Here is a 15,706-nt window from a genome sequence, read left to right as displayed (position 1 = left end):
TAGAAGCGACCCGTTCTCATGTGACAAATGTCAACCGTGTACAAATGTTGGGCGCGCGTTTGGCGTGTATCCCGACTACGCACCGGTGCCGAAGGGATCAATGACGCTAGTTCTTCAGAGCATCTTCCATTGTAATACCGATAGAACAAGGACAGCATACCTACCTGACGCCTGTGCTCTAAAGATTGCAGTCCGTTTGTTAAGATTGGGGAATCTATCAAACGGACCGCCCGTTTTTGCACAGAGTCAAGGGTTTTTTTCAGGTATTTTGGGGCTCCAGACCAGAGATGGCTGCCAAATTCGACAGTAGGGCGCACTTGCGATTTGTACAGGGTCAGCAGTTGTGTACTATTAAAGTATCTGCGGGCCCTGTACAGTACGCCCAGCTTCTGAGAGGCCAACTTTACTCTAGCTTCGATGGAGCCCCCGTACCTGAGCTGGTCACTTATAGAAGACAAGAGATCCTGCGTTTGATTCTGACCGTTATATTTTTTAATTTTCTGTGTATTGTTCTGTTTCATTTTTCTTTTAGATTTATTAGTATTATCTTCTTCTTCAATGATATATTACATTGCTGGGTTTAATAACCTTCATAATAAGTTGAAAGAAAAAGTTGTTTCTGAATATTAAGAGTCCCTTCAAATTATTAGTAATCCGGTTAAAAACGGGATTGCACGCCATTTCCTGATATTTTTTTCTGAACAGTTCCTGCATCTGCATTTGTTTTGATAATATATAAAGAAAAAATGCCAAAATTTTGGGATTTTTATGAACATGTGTCGCGAATAATTAAAATAAATTAAAATAAAATAAACATAATAAAATAATTAAAATGAGTACAATAAAATTTAAAAAAACACAATTAAATAAAAAATAAACATAATAAAATAAAAATAAACATAACAAAATAAAGATAAACATAATAAAATAAATAAAGCAATTAAAATTAATAAAATTAACAAATTAAATAAATTAAATATATAAAATAAATAAACATAAGTAATGAAATGAAGAAATTTTACTAAACGCTTATCAGGTATTTTATCAATTGGTACAATGACTTTATCAGTATTTTTTCTCAGTATAAAAACTGAAATCTTGAGATTTCACATTACATTTGAAGTCGATTTTGTGATAAATTTAATTTGATTTGAGCTTTTGTTTTCGATAAAATCAAGAAATTTTAGGACATTTTTAAAGTGCGTCGTTCTCGCGCCAATTTTTTTTAACCCTTTAATCGCCGAAATAAAATTAAAAAAATTAATCAGATTGAAATATTGATTTCCCGCTTGTACTACGAGTTTCCGGATACCATGTACCTGACTTAGACTATACAAAGAGAATGTATCACGTTGGAACGTGTTGCATATTATATAATACTCCACGGAGATCGTATTTTGTCCTCCTGCAGAGGTAAGCATGTCATGCTGTAGTAATAAATATGTGACACTTACTGCCATAATAGTATTGGTCCAAAGTTTTCAGCCAACCAACATCATCGTGTGTGTGGGCAACAATGTGAACGTTGGTCACTCCCTCTGTGATGGGGTGACAGGCCTGAAACAATTAACAAACACATCATTACAAGTCCAACAATTGAATATGGGAGTCACCTCTGGGCTGGAGCCCCGAAATACCTGTTTCCCAACCGTCTGGAGCTAGTGAGACTATGAAACCCCAATTGGGATATGTTGTTACACGGAGAAAAATGATCCTGTTAAAAATGTGACAGCATGCTAACTTACTGATAAAATATGCTACAATGTAAGTATTTCAGTATCAATATCAGTATTTCCGCTGCAAAAAACATTCAATTTGGACTGATGTGTTATGAAATCGTTCAAATCATTCTTTATAGGCCCGCAGACCCAGTTTTAACAGGATAACGAATAATTTGATATAATATTAACAATATTTCATATCAGTAAGTTTTCTCCGTGTAGGCTGAAAGTATTAGGAAGGGGAAGGAGATGGAGTAGAGGAAGGTGATGAAGTACCTGGCTATTCAGAATTTGTAAAACAAATTACTGATTTATAAAATATTATTTCTGAACCGAAAAAATATGTAAAAAAAAACTGGGCTTTCAAATCAATTCAATTTATTTGTATTCGTGCTAAAACGAGACTTAAGCCCTTTAATGTATGAATTGACGGATTTCTTAATAAACTATCAGTAAAACACGAATACGCTGAATTTTTATGAATGATGTCGGAACATGTATTCATAAAAATTCAAATATTTTTGCTTTTTGTCATTTTATAATAACAAAATAAACGCAGATGCATGAACACGTATTTCGCCATATTATGAAAGTACTTATCGTTTTTAACAGGATTTTACTAAATTAGGAATACTCATTTTTCTTCGTGTAGTTGCAATATTGAACAATCTGATTTATTGCTTGTTTATAACTGAATTTTCCTTATGTAGGACTTTAGTATGGTGATCTCCGATGGGGGCGATGTCGATGTTGGTTAGACCCAGGGAGGTAGTGGTCTCGTGGGCAAACGGGGGCGCTGAAAGGTTACAGGGGGACGGTGAAGGGCTGAAATCTATCAGTGGAGTTTATTTATTTACTCAAACGCCATAAAATGGCTTTTTCAATACAGTGAATTAAAAGCTTTCAGTGGTACACAGGATAATAATAGCAATAAATTACAGAACAATTAATGTGTACACAAAAACACTATTTCAAGTGATGCAGTTATTAATATAAGTGCAGTAAGACAATGCATAATTCAAAAGCAATATATACCAGTGTAACAATAGTTGAACTACTTTATACTAGGCTTGTATAAGACCTGTCTTAAGTCAAAGTATGAGGTGTCTATGATAATAGTCAGTAGTGAGTTTATTGTTACCCACAAAATTAATTGTACTTGGAATAGCTGAATAGGCATCGCAACTTGGCATTAACAATTCAGGGTTGTTAGTTTAAAAAAAATCACAATGAATTCAAATAAGTAATAGGTACGCCATTGCAAAAATCTTGCATATTTATGAACCTGTATGATAAATTAAAGGGAGTTTAAATCTCCCGAAAATAATGACAACATTATTTTTACCCACTTTCTTGTGAGGCTGGCATCACCTCGCGCGGAAAATATTTATTGGATTAGCCCTAAATCTTCTCTAGTTTACGCCATCTGTTTGTTCATAAAATTAGTGTAACGTTAGTTTTGTTAAAATAAAAACTTAATTGGATATATCCGAATTCTCATTATTACACACCGAGAGTAATCACGCAACCTTGGATTCTGCGGATTGAAGAACCACAGAATCATTCAACAAACATCCCATTTAAATTGGCGATAATCACAACCCTCCGAAAACCGTTCAATTTCTGTTTAGACATTATTGAGGGATTAATAGTATATACTTTTGTTATTTTATGAAAAAAATTGGGAGATTAATTGAGAAGCTTACATTGTATCCACAAGTAGCTTCCCCATCTGCTTTCTGTGTGTTTTCCTTTGTAGGTTTTGCAACAGCCAACTCGAGAATTGCCAGCGTTACTAGCCAGAATGCTAGTAAAAACCGCATGATGCTTCGATCTGTCAGTTTTTCAGTTGTAGAGCTGAAAGAAAAACAATTCATTTTATATATTTTTGAAGTGAAACTTCTTTACGCGCGTCATGCAATTTCGAGGACCGGAGTAAAACCGACTCATGACCGAAACGAAAATGCGGGTACCCCCACCACCGATTAAAGTTCATTTGATCTAGTCAAAGTTTTGAAGTAACATATAAATGCTTCTTAGCTCATCCCGACAACTGGCGTTGGTGGTGTAATGGTCAGCATAGTTGCCTTCCAAGCAGTTGATCCGAGTTCGATTCTCGGCCATCGCACATTATTTTTTTGTTTTTAACGCCTTTTTCATTCAATATCTTATTTTTTAGTAGGTCAGAACATTTTTTAAAAGAAAATAATATTGCAAAATAATAAAAACACTTATCTCACTGTGATAAAACATTACTCCGCTAGAGCGCGCTTTGCGTTATTGTGTTGGATTAAAATTATTATCTAATCCGTATATTATGATAATTGTATTACATTTATTTAATTAATTTATTTATTTTGATAATATGTAATAATTTACAGAAAAAAAATTAAAACTATCTCCCTCTGATAAAATATCCGTTCGCTAGAGCGCACTACGCGATCTTGTGTGGGATTCTATTTCTGTACATTGTACATTATTTTTAAAAATATATTATATTTTGGGTGTGATGTAGGTAACATTATAAAACATAACAAGCTCTCATATTTTCAGAACCTACATAATATAATCAATTTATGCGGCTTTGCTTACAGTTGGTGCTCAGCGTGGTTGGCTTTCAATCAGTTAAGCGAGGTTCGATTCTCGGCTGTGGCATTTTTGAAGTGAAACCTTGTTGAGGTGGGGGAGCCGCTCACGAACGTTCTCTCTCTTCTCTTCTTTCCTCTCTCTCAGACACCAGCGAACTGCGCCACGCCAAGCATCAGCTGAAACTAGAAGTTTCACTTCTGTCTTGCGTAGGCTTGACACACCCACTTTTTTTTTTATTATATGCGAGTCTCAAATGTTTCCAAGCGTCTGGAGCCAGTGAGATTAAGGCATCCCAAATTTTGAATATGTTGTGAGGCTGAGAGGAAGAAAATGAAAAAGAGAGGGGCAGGAAAGTTTCTGTTTATTCAGACGTGGCCACTAAACACGGCTAAAGCCATTTGAAGTAACGTTTCATTACTAAACTGTGGTTCTTCACTACTATACAGGGTGTATCGGCAAGTACCCGACAAACTTTAACCAGCTATTCCTCAGCAAATTTGGAGTAAAAAATGTTATGGGCGCTTTGCTGACCGGTAACATTTTTTTTCCATTAAAAACAAAAAATAAATAAAAAAATCCACACTTCGTCACTGTCATTTGCATTGTTTCTCGTGTTCAACAGCAGAGCTGTTATTAGCAAGTGTGTCAAAAAGTGTCCTCGCCCTTTCGTACACACTAAATAATAATAGTTAATAATGAGACGAATGGTGCCGTGCCATTTCGTTGTGATTGTAAAAGCGCGCCAACGTAGGTACGTACGTACATTATTCAACGAAACTCGAACAAAATATTGCCAGATGGGTTTTCAAACTTTGACAAAGGATAAAACATTGGTGACATGTGGTGAAAATATGAATAATACATTTTTTATTAAAAAAAAATGTTACCGGACAGCAAAGTGCCCATAACATTTTTTACTCCAAATGTGCTAAGGAATAGCTGGTTAAAGTTTGTCGGGTACGTACCGATACACCCTGTATATTGAACGCATGAAAATCTGGAATGGGATTTAATTAATTTATTGTACAAGTTAGGGCAAAAGTAATTCCATAATGTGAAGGTGACATAATTTTTGAAAACGGCGTCAAATGTGATAGATAGAGAATTAGTTGACAACAAGCAATGGAGCGAAACAAATTTGAAGAACGCGGAACTATTTTTATTTTATTTTATTATTTATTTTATTCTAGATAAAAGAAAATAACATTTTTCACTTATTTAACTAGAAATAACAAATACATTACACATAAATATATTACACAAAGGTATTATTCACTTAATTGTTTTGTTGATTGAGCATAAAACTGAATAATTTCTTTTTAAATGTATCTACACTTTTATCATTTTTAATTCCGTCTGGGAGGCAATTATATAATATGTTGCTCCACTCGTAACCAATGGATTGTTTGCCATAATGAGTACGTATGGTGTTTAAATGTATTTTATCGTGTTGCCGTGTAAAGTTTGTGTGTATTTGGGACGTTTCAATGAGTTCTGTATTTGTATGTATGAGTTTATTATTTATTTTGTAAATAAGGAGACATGTTTTATATTCATATAATTTTAATAGTTTTGTTTCCATATATAATTTTTTTGTTCATGTTCTAGGTTTGAAATGAAATAGCTTTTTGATTACTTTGTTTTGTTTTACGTGTAGTTCATTTATATATGTTTCATATGCATTTAACCAGATTTCAATCAAGTAGTTTAAATGTGAGTGTACGAGGCTATAATTATTGTTACTGCTTATTTGACCAATTTCCGGTCTGTTGTTTTAACGCAGCGTGAATTTCGTCATCGTTTTCCTCATCGTTTCTCAATTTTTTTTATTTTCTAACAAAATGACAGCCAATTCACATTATAACATTACTTTTGTCCCACCTTGTATTTACTTGCGCACGTCGGAATTTAAGCACGCGACCTCTGGTATCGACTCAACTATGGAGGCCATCTACACCATATGATTTATGAATGTGAATGAAGCAAGACAAAATTGTTTGGCAGTCTCTCCTCTCTGCCTGCCTTGCGGTGAAATGTCCTGATGGTTAGGTTAGTTGAACTTATTACGAAACTGTCACAAATACATGGAGCAGTAACCTCTAATCAAATATTTTAATTATTCATATCACGTTCGCGTTTGTTTTAACTCATTTTAAACTAGCCTGGGAGTTATCCTTAGGAGACAGACATATACCGTCCAAGACTTTTCTGTAGGCCTATTTAAGATATACAATTCCGTAGAACATTATTTTAATGTATCTCTTAAGGTTTAGCCAGCGTTTGAATGTAAGTGCCCGAAAATATTTTTTTACGACTCGATTACAAAACATCGAATTTTCTTTACTTTCTATAAGTAAAATATGCATGTATTATATACATAAACCTTCCGAAAGAAATTTTCTAAATGATAGTGAAAACCCTATCAAAATCCGTTGCGTAGTTTAGAAGAACTAAGCGCACAAAAAGACAAACGCGGATATCTTTATTTTATACCATTTAGAGATATGTTGCAAACTGTTGAACTGTGAAGTGTATTTACCTATGTATCCAAGTGTCAAACAATTCGCAATTTCCTTAGAGTAAAATAAAAGTTAAAATAAAGTGACAACATTCATAAAAATCCCTAATAATTTTTTTTAATTTCATCTGTTTACTTTGATTTTATGTGTCATTTTCAAAATTGTAACTGTTTGTTTAAAAAAATAAGTCAAGCGATAATATACTTACCTATAGCAATCTTAATACATAAAAATACAGCCTTCGTATATGTTTGTGGTCGCAAAACTCAAAAATGAGTTTGTTCTTATTAATGCCAGAAGTGTTTAGAAATTGGTTTGAATGATGAATACTGCGAAGCTTAATGCCAAAACACTATTTTGATTAATCTTTATAACGAATCGGTGTACATTATGAATACCAAAAAATATGCTTTAGATAAATTGAAGGTTTTCCTATCGTTTCGTTTTAGTAGAATACAAATATAATAATAAATAACTCAATAAAAAATATAAATACAAACGACTAAAAAAAATATTTTTTCAATATTATTACTATGAACGCGTAAAGGAAACAACTTTTAAAAAATACAGTATTATAGCTAAGATTATTTGTGACAGTTTCATTTGATCAACTTTTTTACTTTCTTATAAAATTATTTACAAAATAAATAAAAACCAGTTTTTTGCTTGAAATTGAACGTTTCTAGACTCCGTTTGTCAAGCGATTTTAATACCTATTACCTACGATATAAGGTATACCAAGAATACACACATTTTTGGCTTGTACCTTCCTCTTAAGCGTGAATTTAAAATTTATCGCCATCTACGTAAGGGCTGTTATTGATAGCGGCTCGATTTAAAATATTACACGACGTAGAGCATCGCCTTAAGGAATAATAGTTGAATGAAAAATAATCAGAAAGAAATGTTGGCGACATTTATTATTTCTCCGGTAATATTTTCAATTTGAATGGGTATTTAAATAAGACAAAGATTGTAAACTGAACAATTTAATTTCTACAAAATCAAAAAAATTATTTACAACTAGCTGAAGCAATGTTAGCGCCCGATTTTTTTTACGACTTGTTTACAAAACATCAAATTTACTCTCTTCCTAGAAATAAAATATGCATGTATTATGTATATTAATCCTTCCGAAAGAAATTTTCTAAATGGTAAAGAAAATTATAATAAAATCTGATGTGTAGTTTAGAAGAACTAAGCGCACAAACAGACAGAAAAATAATATTATGTTAAAATATAAAAGTTATTTTAGTAATTCGATAATTATTTTGAAACACAAAACAGAATTACAATTTGTAAAATGCTAACACATGTTGACAAGACAAAATTAAATTATAATTGACTTACGAATGTGGCTTATGTAACCTTATCGCACAACTTATCGCGTTGGATCGAAGTTTCCTACTAAATTTGATCGAATGAATTTCAATTGACTGAATTCAAATTTCGAACTTCGAACATTGTATTCAAATTTCAAATTGCACTGAATTAGTTGTGCTATGTATAACGCAGTGGCGGATCTACATTTTGTACAAAATGGGCGGATTATTTTATATTATTATTTTTAGAAAAACGAATATTTGTCAGATTACGAATAACGTAACAATATTTGCATTCCTCCTACTGCCTTATTTACGTTGCTTATGCAGTGATGGAGAAATAAGCTAGCAGAGTTATTAAGTTAGCTGAAGTTACATTAGGTTATCCTTAGTATAAGTTAGGTTAGCTCAAGTTATGTTGACTTTATTTATATTTTTAAGATATTTTCAATTTATATTGGTTTTTCAGGTTAATAATTATTGCTTATAATAATTTGTTATCCTTTGTGCTATGCACAAAAACCTTGTTTTATAAACATTTATTTTTCTTGAAAAAAAAGAATTTTTTTTATTAATAACTATTTTAGAAACACAAAGTTATTTAGATAGTGTAGAATAATTCTTGCTAGTATAAATATAAAAATAAGTTACAACTATATTAAACCATACATATGGAAAATAAAATATTGGTGTTCACCTGTTGTCGATTTTTTTGCAGAGGGGACTTAAATTTGTAGATCCGCCACTGCGTATTTCAATTTTTATCTTGGTTTTTGAATTAAGAACTTGACACTTTTTATCAAAATTTTAGTGGACAATTTTCGTATTTTTAATAATAAACTTTTAATGTTAAACGAGTTCCTACTGACATCCTAACCCTGAGGAAATGTGTTCCCGAAAAAAGTCACTCATAATAAGTACCTACTGATATCCGATTCTCGAGGAAATGTGTTCTAAATTAAGTCCCTCATAATGAGTACATACTGACATCCTAACCCTGAGGAAATGTGTTCTAAATGAAGTCACTCCTAATGAGTACATATTGACATCATAACCCTAAGAAAATATGTTCCCGGATGAATTCACTCATAATGAGTACCTACTGACATCCGAAACTCGAAGAAATGTGTTCCCGAATGAAGTCACTCATAATGAGTACCTACTGACATCGTAACTCTATTGACATCCTTACACTGAGAAAATGTGTTTTCAAATTAAGTCACTCATATTGGGTACATACTGACATCGTAACCCTGAGGAAATGTGTTCCAAATGAAGTCACTCATAATGAGTACCTACTGACATCCGAACCTCGAGAAAATGTGTTCCCGAAAAAAGTCACTCATAATAAGTACCTACTGATATCCGATTCTCGAGGAAATGTGTTCCAAATTAAGTCCTCATAATGAGTTTATACTGACATCCTAACCCTGAGGAAATGTGTTCCCGAAAAAAGTCACTCATAATAAGTACCTACTGATATCCGATTCTCGAGGAAATGTGTTCTAAATTAAGTCCCTCATAATGAGTACATACTGACATCCTAACCCTGAGGAAATGTGTTCTAAATGAAGTCACTCCTAATGAGTACATATTGACATCATAACCCTAAGAAAATATGTTCCCGGATGAATTCACTCATAATGAGTACCTACTGACATCCGAAACTCGAAGAAATGTGTTCCCGAATGAAGTCACTCATAATGAGTACCTACTGACATCGTAACTCTATTGACATCCTTACACTGAGAAAATGTGTTTTCAAATTAAGTCACTCATATTGGGTACATACTGACATCGTAACCCTGAGGAAATGTGTTCCAAATGAAGTCACTCATAATGAGTACCTACTGACATCCGAACCTCGAGAAAATGTGTTCCCGAAAAAAGTCACTCATAATAAGTACCTACTGATATCCGATTCTCGAGGAAATGTGTTCCAAATTAAGTCCTCATAATGAGTTTATACTGACATCCTAACCCTGAGGAAATGTGTTCCCGAAAAAAGTCACTCATAATAAGTACCTACTGATATCCGATTCTCGAGAAAATGTGTTCCAAATTAAGTCCCTCATAATGAGTACCTACATACTGACATCCTAACCCTGAGGAAATGTGTTCTAAATGAAGTCACTCATAATGAGTACATATTGACATCCTTACACTGAGAAAATGTTTTTTCAAATTAAGTCACTCATATTGGGTACATACTGACATCGTAACCCTGATGAATAGTGTTCCAAATGAAGTCACTCACAATGAGTACATATTGACATCATAACCCTAAGAAAATATGTTCCCGAATGAATTCACTCATAATGAGTACCTACTGACATCCGAAACTCGAAGAAATGTGTTCCCGAATGAAGTCACTCATAATGAGTACCTACTGACATCGTAACTCTGAGGAAATGTGTTCCAAACGAAGTTACTCATTATCAGTACATATTGACATCATAACCCTGAAGAAATTTGTTCCAAATGAAGTCACTCATAATGAGTAAATAATGACATACGAAAATCGAAGAAATGTGCTCCAAATTAAGTCACTCAAAATGAGTACATACTGACATCCTAACCCTGAGGAAATGTGTTCTAAATGAAATCACTCATAACGAGTACCTACTGACATCGTAACTCTGAGGAAATGTGTTCCAAATGAAGTCACTCATAATCAGTACATATTGACATCATAACCCTAAGAAAATGTATTCCGGAATGAAGTCACTCATAATGAGTACCTACTGACATCCTAACCCTGAGGAAATGTGTTCCAAAAGAAATCACTCATAATGTGTACATATTGACATCCTAACCCTGAGGAAATGTGTTCCAAATGAAGTCACTCATAATGAGTACATACTGACATCCTTACCCTGAGGAAATTTGTTCCAAATGAAGTCACTCATAATGAGTACATAATGACAAACGAAAATCGAAGAAATGTGCTCCAAATTAAGTCACTCAAAATGAGTACATACTGACATCCTAACCCTGAGGAAATGTGTTCCAAATGAAGTCACTCATAATGAGTACATACTGACATCCTTACCCTGAGGAAATTTGTTCCAAATGAAGTCACTCATAATGAGTACATAATGACATACGAAAATCGAAGAAATGTGCTCCAAATTAAGTCACTCAAAATGAGTACATACTGACATCCTAACCCTGAGGAAATGTGTTCTAAATGAAATCACTCATAATGAGTACCTTCTGACATCGTAATTCTGAGGAAATGTGTTCCAAATGAAGTCACTCATAATCAGTACATATTGACATCATAACCCTTAGAAAATGTGTTCCGGAATGAAGTCACTCATAATGAGTACCTACTGACATCCTAACCCTGAGGAAATGTGTTCCAAAAGAAATCACTCATAATGTGTACACATTGACATCCTAACCCTAATGTGTTCCAAATGAAGTCACTCATAATGAGTACATACTGACATCCTTACCCTGAGGAAATTTGTTCCAAATGAAGTCACTCATAATGAGTACATAATGACATCCGAAACTCGAAGAAATGTGTCCCAAATTAAGTCACTCATAATGAGTACATATTGACATCATAACCCTAAGAAAATATGTTCCCGAATGAAGTCACTCATAATGAGTACCTACTGACATGTGTTCCCGAATGGAGTCACTAAAAATTGTGCATATTCATATTTTGGTTTATTGAACCGCAGGATTTCGTGGGCAACCGACAAGAAAAATCCACATATTTTTACATATACGAGTATTTTTTCAAATTTATTATTAATTCATATGAATTTGTTTATTGACCTCATACATCGCATCTTATTTGGGCTACGTTTATTTATTTCAATAATTTCATTCATAAGATTAATTAATTTCATTCCTTTCATGTCACTATTTTTACTAATTTCATTCATCTCATTTCATTAATTTTATTCATTTCATTCACTTCATTCACTTCATTCATTTCATTCATTTCATTCATTTCATTCATTTCATTCATTTCATTCATTTCATTCATTTCATTCATTTCATTCATTTCATTCATTTCATTCATTTCATTCATTTCATTCATTTCATTCATTTCATTCATTTCATCATTTCATTCATTTCGTTCATTTCGTTCATTTCGTTCATTTCGTTCATTTCGTTCATTTCATTCATTTCATTCATTTCATTCATTTCATTCATTTCATTCATTTCATTCATTTCATTCATTTCATTCATTTCATTCATTTCACTAGACGACCTCCGATTAGGCTTATTGACCTCATACATCGCATCTTATTTGGGCTACGTTTATTTATTTCAATAATTTCATTCATAAGATTAATTAATTTCATTCCTTTCATGTCACTATTTTTACTAATTTCATTCATCTCATTTCATTAATTTTATTCATTTCATTCACTTCATTCATTTCATTCATTTCATTCATTTCATTCATTTCATTCATTTCATTCATTTCTTTCATTTCATTCATTTCATTCATTTCATTCATTTCTTTCATTTCATTCATTTCTTTCATTTCATTCTTTTCATTCATTTCATTCATTTCATTCATTTCATTCATTTCATTCATTTCATTCATTTCATTCATTTCATTCATTTCATTCATTTCATTCATTTCATTCATTTCATTCATTTCATTCATTTCATTCATTTCATTCATTTCATTCATTTCACTAGACGGCCTCCGATTAGGCTCGGAATCAAACAAATCAAAATTCAAATTCCATAAATAAAAATAATTTTCATTTCACCCTGGTGAAGGACCACTATTCAGATTTGCGACATTTCTTGATATAGCTTTACTCGTATTCAATGACGAGATCTGAATAGTCAGGCACCTCTCCACCTTGCTCCTCTCCATCTCCTTCCTTGGGGATGCCAAGGTCCCCCTAACTTTGGGCATTTAAGACTCTTGTGCCGTATTCATACAAAATAAAATGAACATAAGTAAATTTTGATTAATGAAAACGGTAAACTTTATTATTTTCAAATAAAGAATTCAATTTTAAGACAATAATTACAGGTAAACATTAGTAGTATAGTTGATTCTTGACACTGAAGAAAAACCGACAGAAGTATTATGGGCGTGTTAGTGTGCCCGAAGCATATCAATTTTCGCTTAGCTCTGTTTAAATTCTTGCCTGAGAAGATATTTAATTTCATTGATCTGTCTTTAAGTATAAATTTATTGACATACCTATAAGAAGTTTATTAGTTCATTAACCTGTTTAAATACATGTATAATTTCATTGACCCGCCTTTATGTATAATTTCGTTGACCTGTCTATTTGCAAAATTGCATTGACCTGTTTAAAAATATCTATAATGTCACTGAACTGTCTTCACATAAAATTTAATTGACCTAATGTGTATAATTTGGTTGACCTGTATGAGACAAAAGGAAGCTCAATTTTCGCTTAAATTGATGAAAATTTTTCAAATATTCAAATTGTTTTTTGTAAAAATTATCTATTTATTTATCCTCTCTGAGGCCTAGGAGTCAGAAGCGTTGTATTATTTGGCAAAATCAGTTTTTTTTATTCGTTAAACTTAACAGTTAATACAAAAGTCTTAATCTGCATAGGATTCAAAGTTACTTCAAAATCTTCCAATTTTCCATATTCTTTAGTTTCAGAAATGAATTCATTATTAGGTTTATCCATTTGAGGGACAGAATTGTCCTCATTCCAGGTAACTTTGACCTTATTAACCCCTTGAGTATCCCAGGTCAATTTTTTGTCCTCAATCTTCTGAGATCCCTGGGTCAATGTGTTGTCCTGCTCGAGGAAGACATTTGCCGCTAGTGTAGTCTCTCTGACCGTTAGGACTTCGAAGTCCTTGAATATTCCAGCGATGTTGACCTTAACGGGCTTGGATAGGTCTGTTGGATCGTCGGTCTTTTGTAAGAAGTGTTCCAAACGTAACAGAATTGTGTTTTCCTTCCAAGGTTCCACAGTCATGAGGTGAACATTTGCGGGCAATTCAGCTTTAAGGCCAGAGAACTAGAAAAAGGACAAAAAGAGATAAATACACTGAAGAAATAAAGAAAGAAAAAATGTAGGATATTATGACGTAGAAGATAATGGTGGAAAAAGTCAGAAACAGACAAAAGACAATGGTAGAGGAAACCGGGAACGTTCAAGAAAGACCTGGCAAAAATTCTTTATTCGGGCCATGTCAAGAGCCGAAATAAAACGAGGGGGAAGAATGAATGTCGTAAACAGTGTTAGTCCAGACAGATTTGTGTGGTAGTTTATCTTCTCTGCCTACCTCTGCGGCATAGCAGCGTGATGTTTAATTAGCTAGTTAGTTATTTACAATTTTTGGTTTTGTTTTAATTTCAGAGAAACAAACAATTCACGAAACCTTTAACATTGTTGACGCAATCCAAAAAAGTTAGCTTCTGTAAAAGCAGTACAAAAAATACCGCGTATCTTTAACATGGTCATCAATGTGTATTACTTTAAGTCACTAGCTATGCTTAAGTCTTACGTGTAAGTCACTAGTAATTATGTCTCTGTTCTTAGTTGCTAGCTATTAGGCTTACTTGTAAGTCACAAGTAATAAATCTTAGCTGTAAGTTATTAGTCATAAGTGATAAATTAAGTAAATTTGGCTGTATAGCGGCCTTGAAGCGATTTCTACATGAAACGGGGTAATATATTATATATAATCGACTAATTATTTGATAAACAAATAAAATTTATGTAGCCAACAATAATTAATATTATACATCTCAGCGCGTAGACAACCAGGAATTGGTTATTTACCTCGTTTCTAGCTCTCTGCCATTGTGCAAAGGTGAAGTTATCAGCGGGGGAGAACAAGGTCACAGGTTCCAGTTGTTTAGCCAAGATCAATTGCCTCCTGTGAACAAGGCCTGCGAACAAAAATATACATCGAATATATTTCTGTGAAAACGATTTTAAAAGGCCCCATACTAAAATTTATCAATGAAACACTTTTTTTGTCTTTTTTGTCGTCTATATTTAAATGTATCTCGTGCCCCAATAGTTGTGGCGCCAAGTAGCGTATTATATTCTAAAAATTATATCATTTTCCGTTGCTTGTTAGTGCGCTTATGTCATCGAGAAAAATATCAGATAAGAGCCTCGAAATTACCTCTGCGTGACCAAAGAATTTGTAATAACTCCGCAACGAAAAGAGTAACATGAGTTATTCGTGCGTCGTCGTGTAGATCTTGAGGTGCTCCATAAAGTGGACTGAGCAGAAAAACTAAAATTATGTACAGTGACGAACGAAAGACGTCTTAAAGGAAACAAGTAACGGTAGTGGGTGACATTATCACTATTTGTACTGTCTACCCGGAGAATATGCACATAAATTTCTCAAACAAGAATGTTAGTTGACAAATGATGCACCCAATCAGATGTCTAAACATAAAATAAATTTAAATCTCTTAAGGTACATACAGTATAATAAAATTAATGCAATATCTTGCAAGATTATCATTGACACAAGACTAATAACGGGGATTTGCCCCATGCTCACATTTTGATTAATTCCAATGAATTCGTGACTATAATATATTTTTTCA

The 15,706-nt window shown here is 33.1% G+C and overlaps 2 protein-coding genes across 2 annotated transcripts in view; both read right to left on the bottom strand.

Annotated features, from left to right (window-relative positions):
• LOC149415939 (lysosomal alpha-mannosidase-like) overlaps positions 1-8,191 on the bottom strand; it is a 45,921-nt gene extending 37,730 nt beyond the window's left edge. The window contains exons 1-3 of the mRNA XM_089641767.1: positions 8,180-8,191; positions 3,428-3,578; positions 1,455-1,557 (exon numbers count right to left, since the gene is read on the bottom strand). Coding sequence (XP_089497893.1) covers positions 1,455-1,557; positions 3,428-3,544 — 220 coding nt within the window. The 5' untranslated portion in view covers positions 3,545-3,578; positions 8,180-8,191. The remainder of the gene's footprint in view (positions 1-1,454; positions 1,558-3,427; positions 3,579-8,179) is intronic.
• Positions 8,192-13,685: 5,494 nt separating this feature from the next.
• The window catches only part of LOC149415938 (lysosomal alpha-mannosidase-like), a 48,706-nt gene continuing 46,685 nt past the window's right edge, over positions 13,686-15,706 (bottom strand). The window contains exons 21-22 of the mRNA XM_089641766.1: positions 14,919-15,028; positions 13,686-14,150 (exon numbers count right to left, since the gene is read on the bottom strand). Of these exons, the coding sequence (XP_089497892.1) occupies positions 13,686-14,150; positions 14,919-15,028 (575 nt within the window). The remainder of the gene's footprint in view (positions 14,151-14,918; positions 15,029-15,706) is intronic.

This window comes from Hesperophylax consimilis, chromosome 17 (assembly GCF_061612785.1).
Source record: "Hesperophylax consimilis isolate HC1 chromosome 17, BYU_Hcon_1.0, whole genome shotgun sequence".
Taxonomy (NCBI): Eukaryota; Metazoa; Arthropoda; class Insecta; order Trichoptera; family Limnephilidae; genus Hesperophylax; species Hesperophylax consimilis.
Note: the sequence above shows the minus strand (reverse complement) of the source record. Positions and strands in the feature narration are given on the sequence as shown.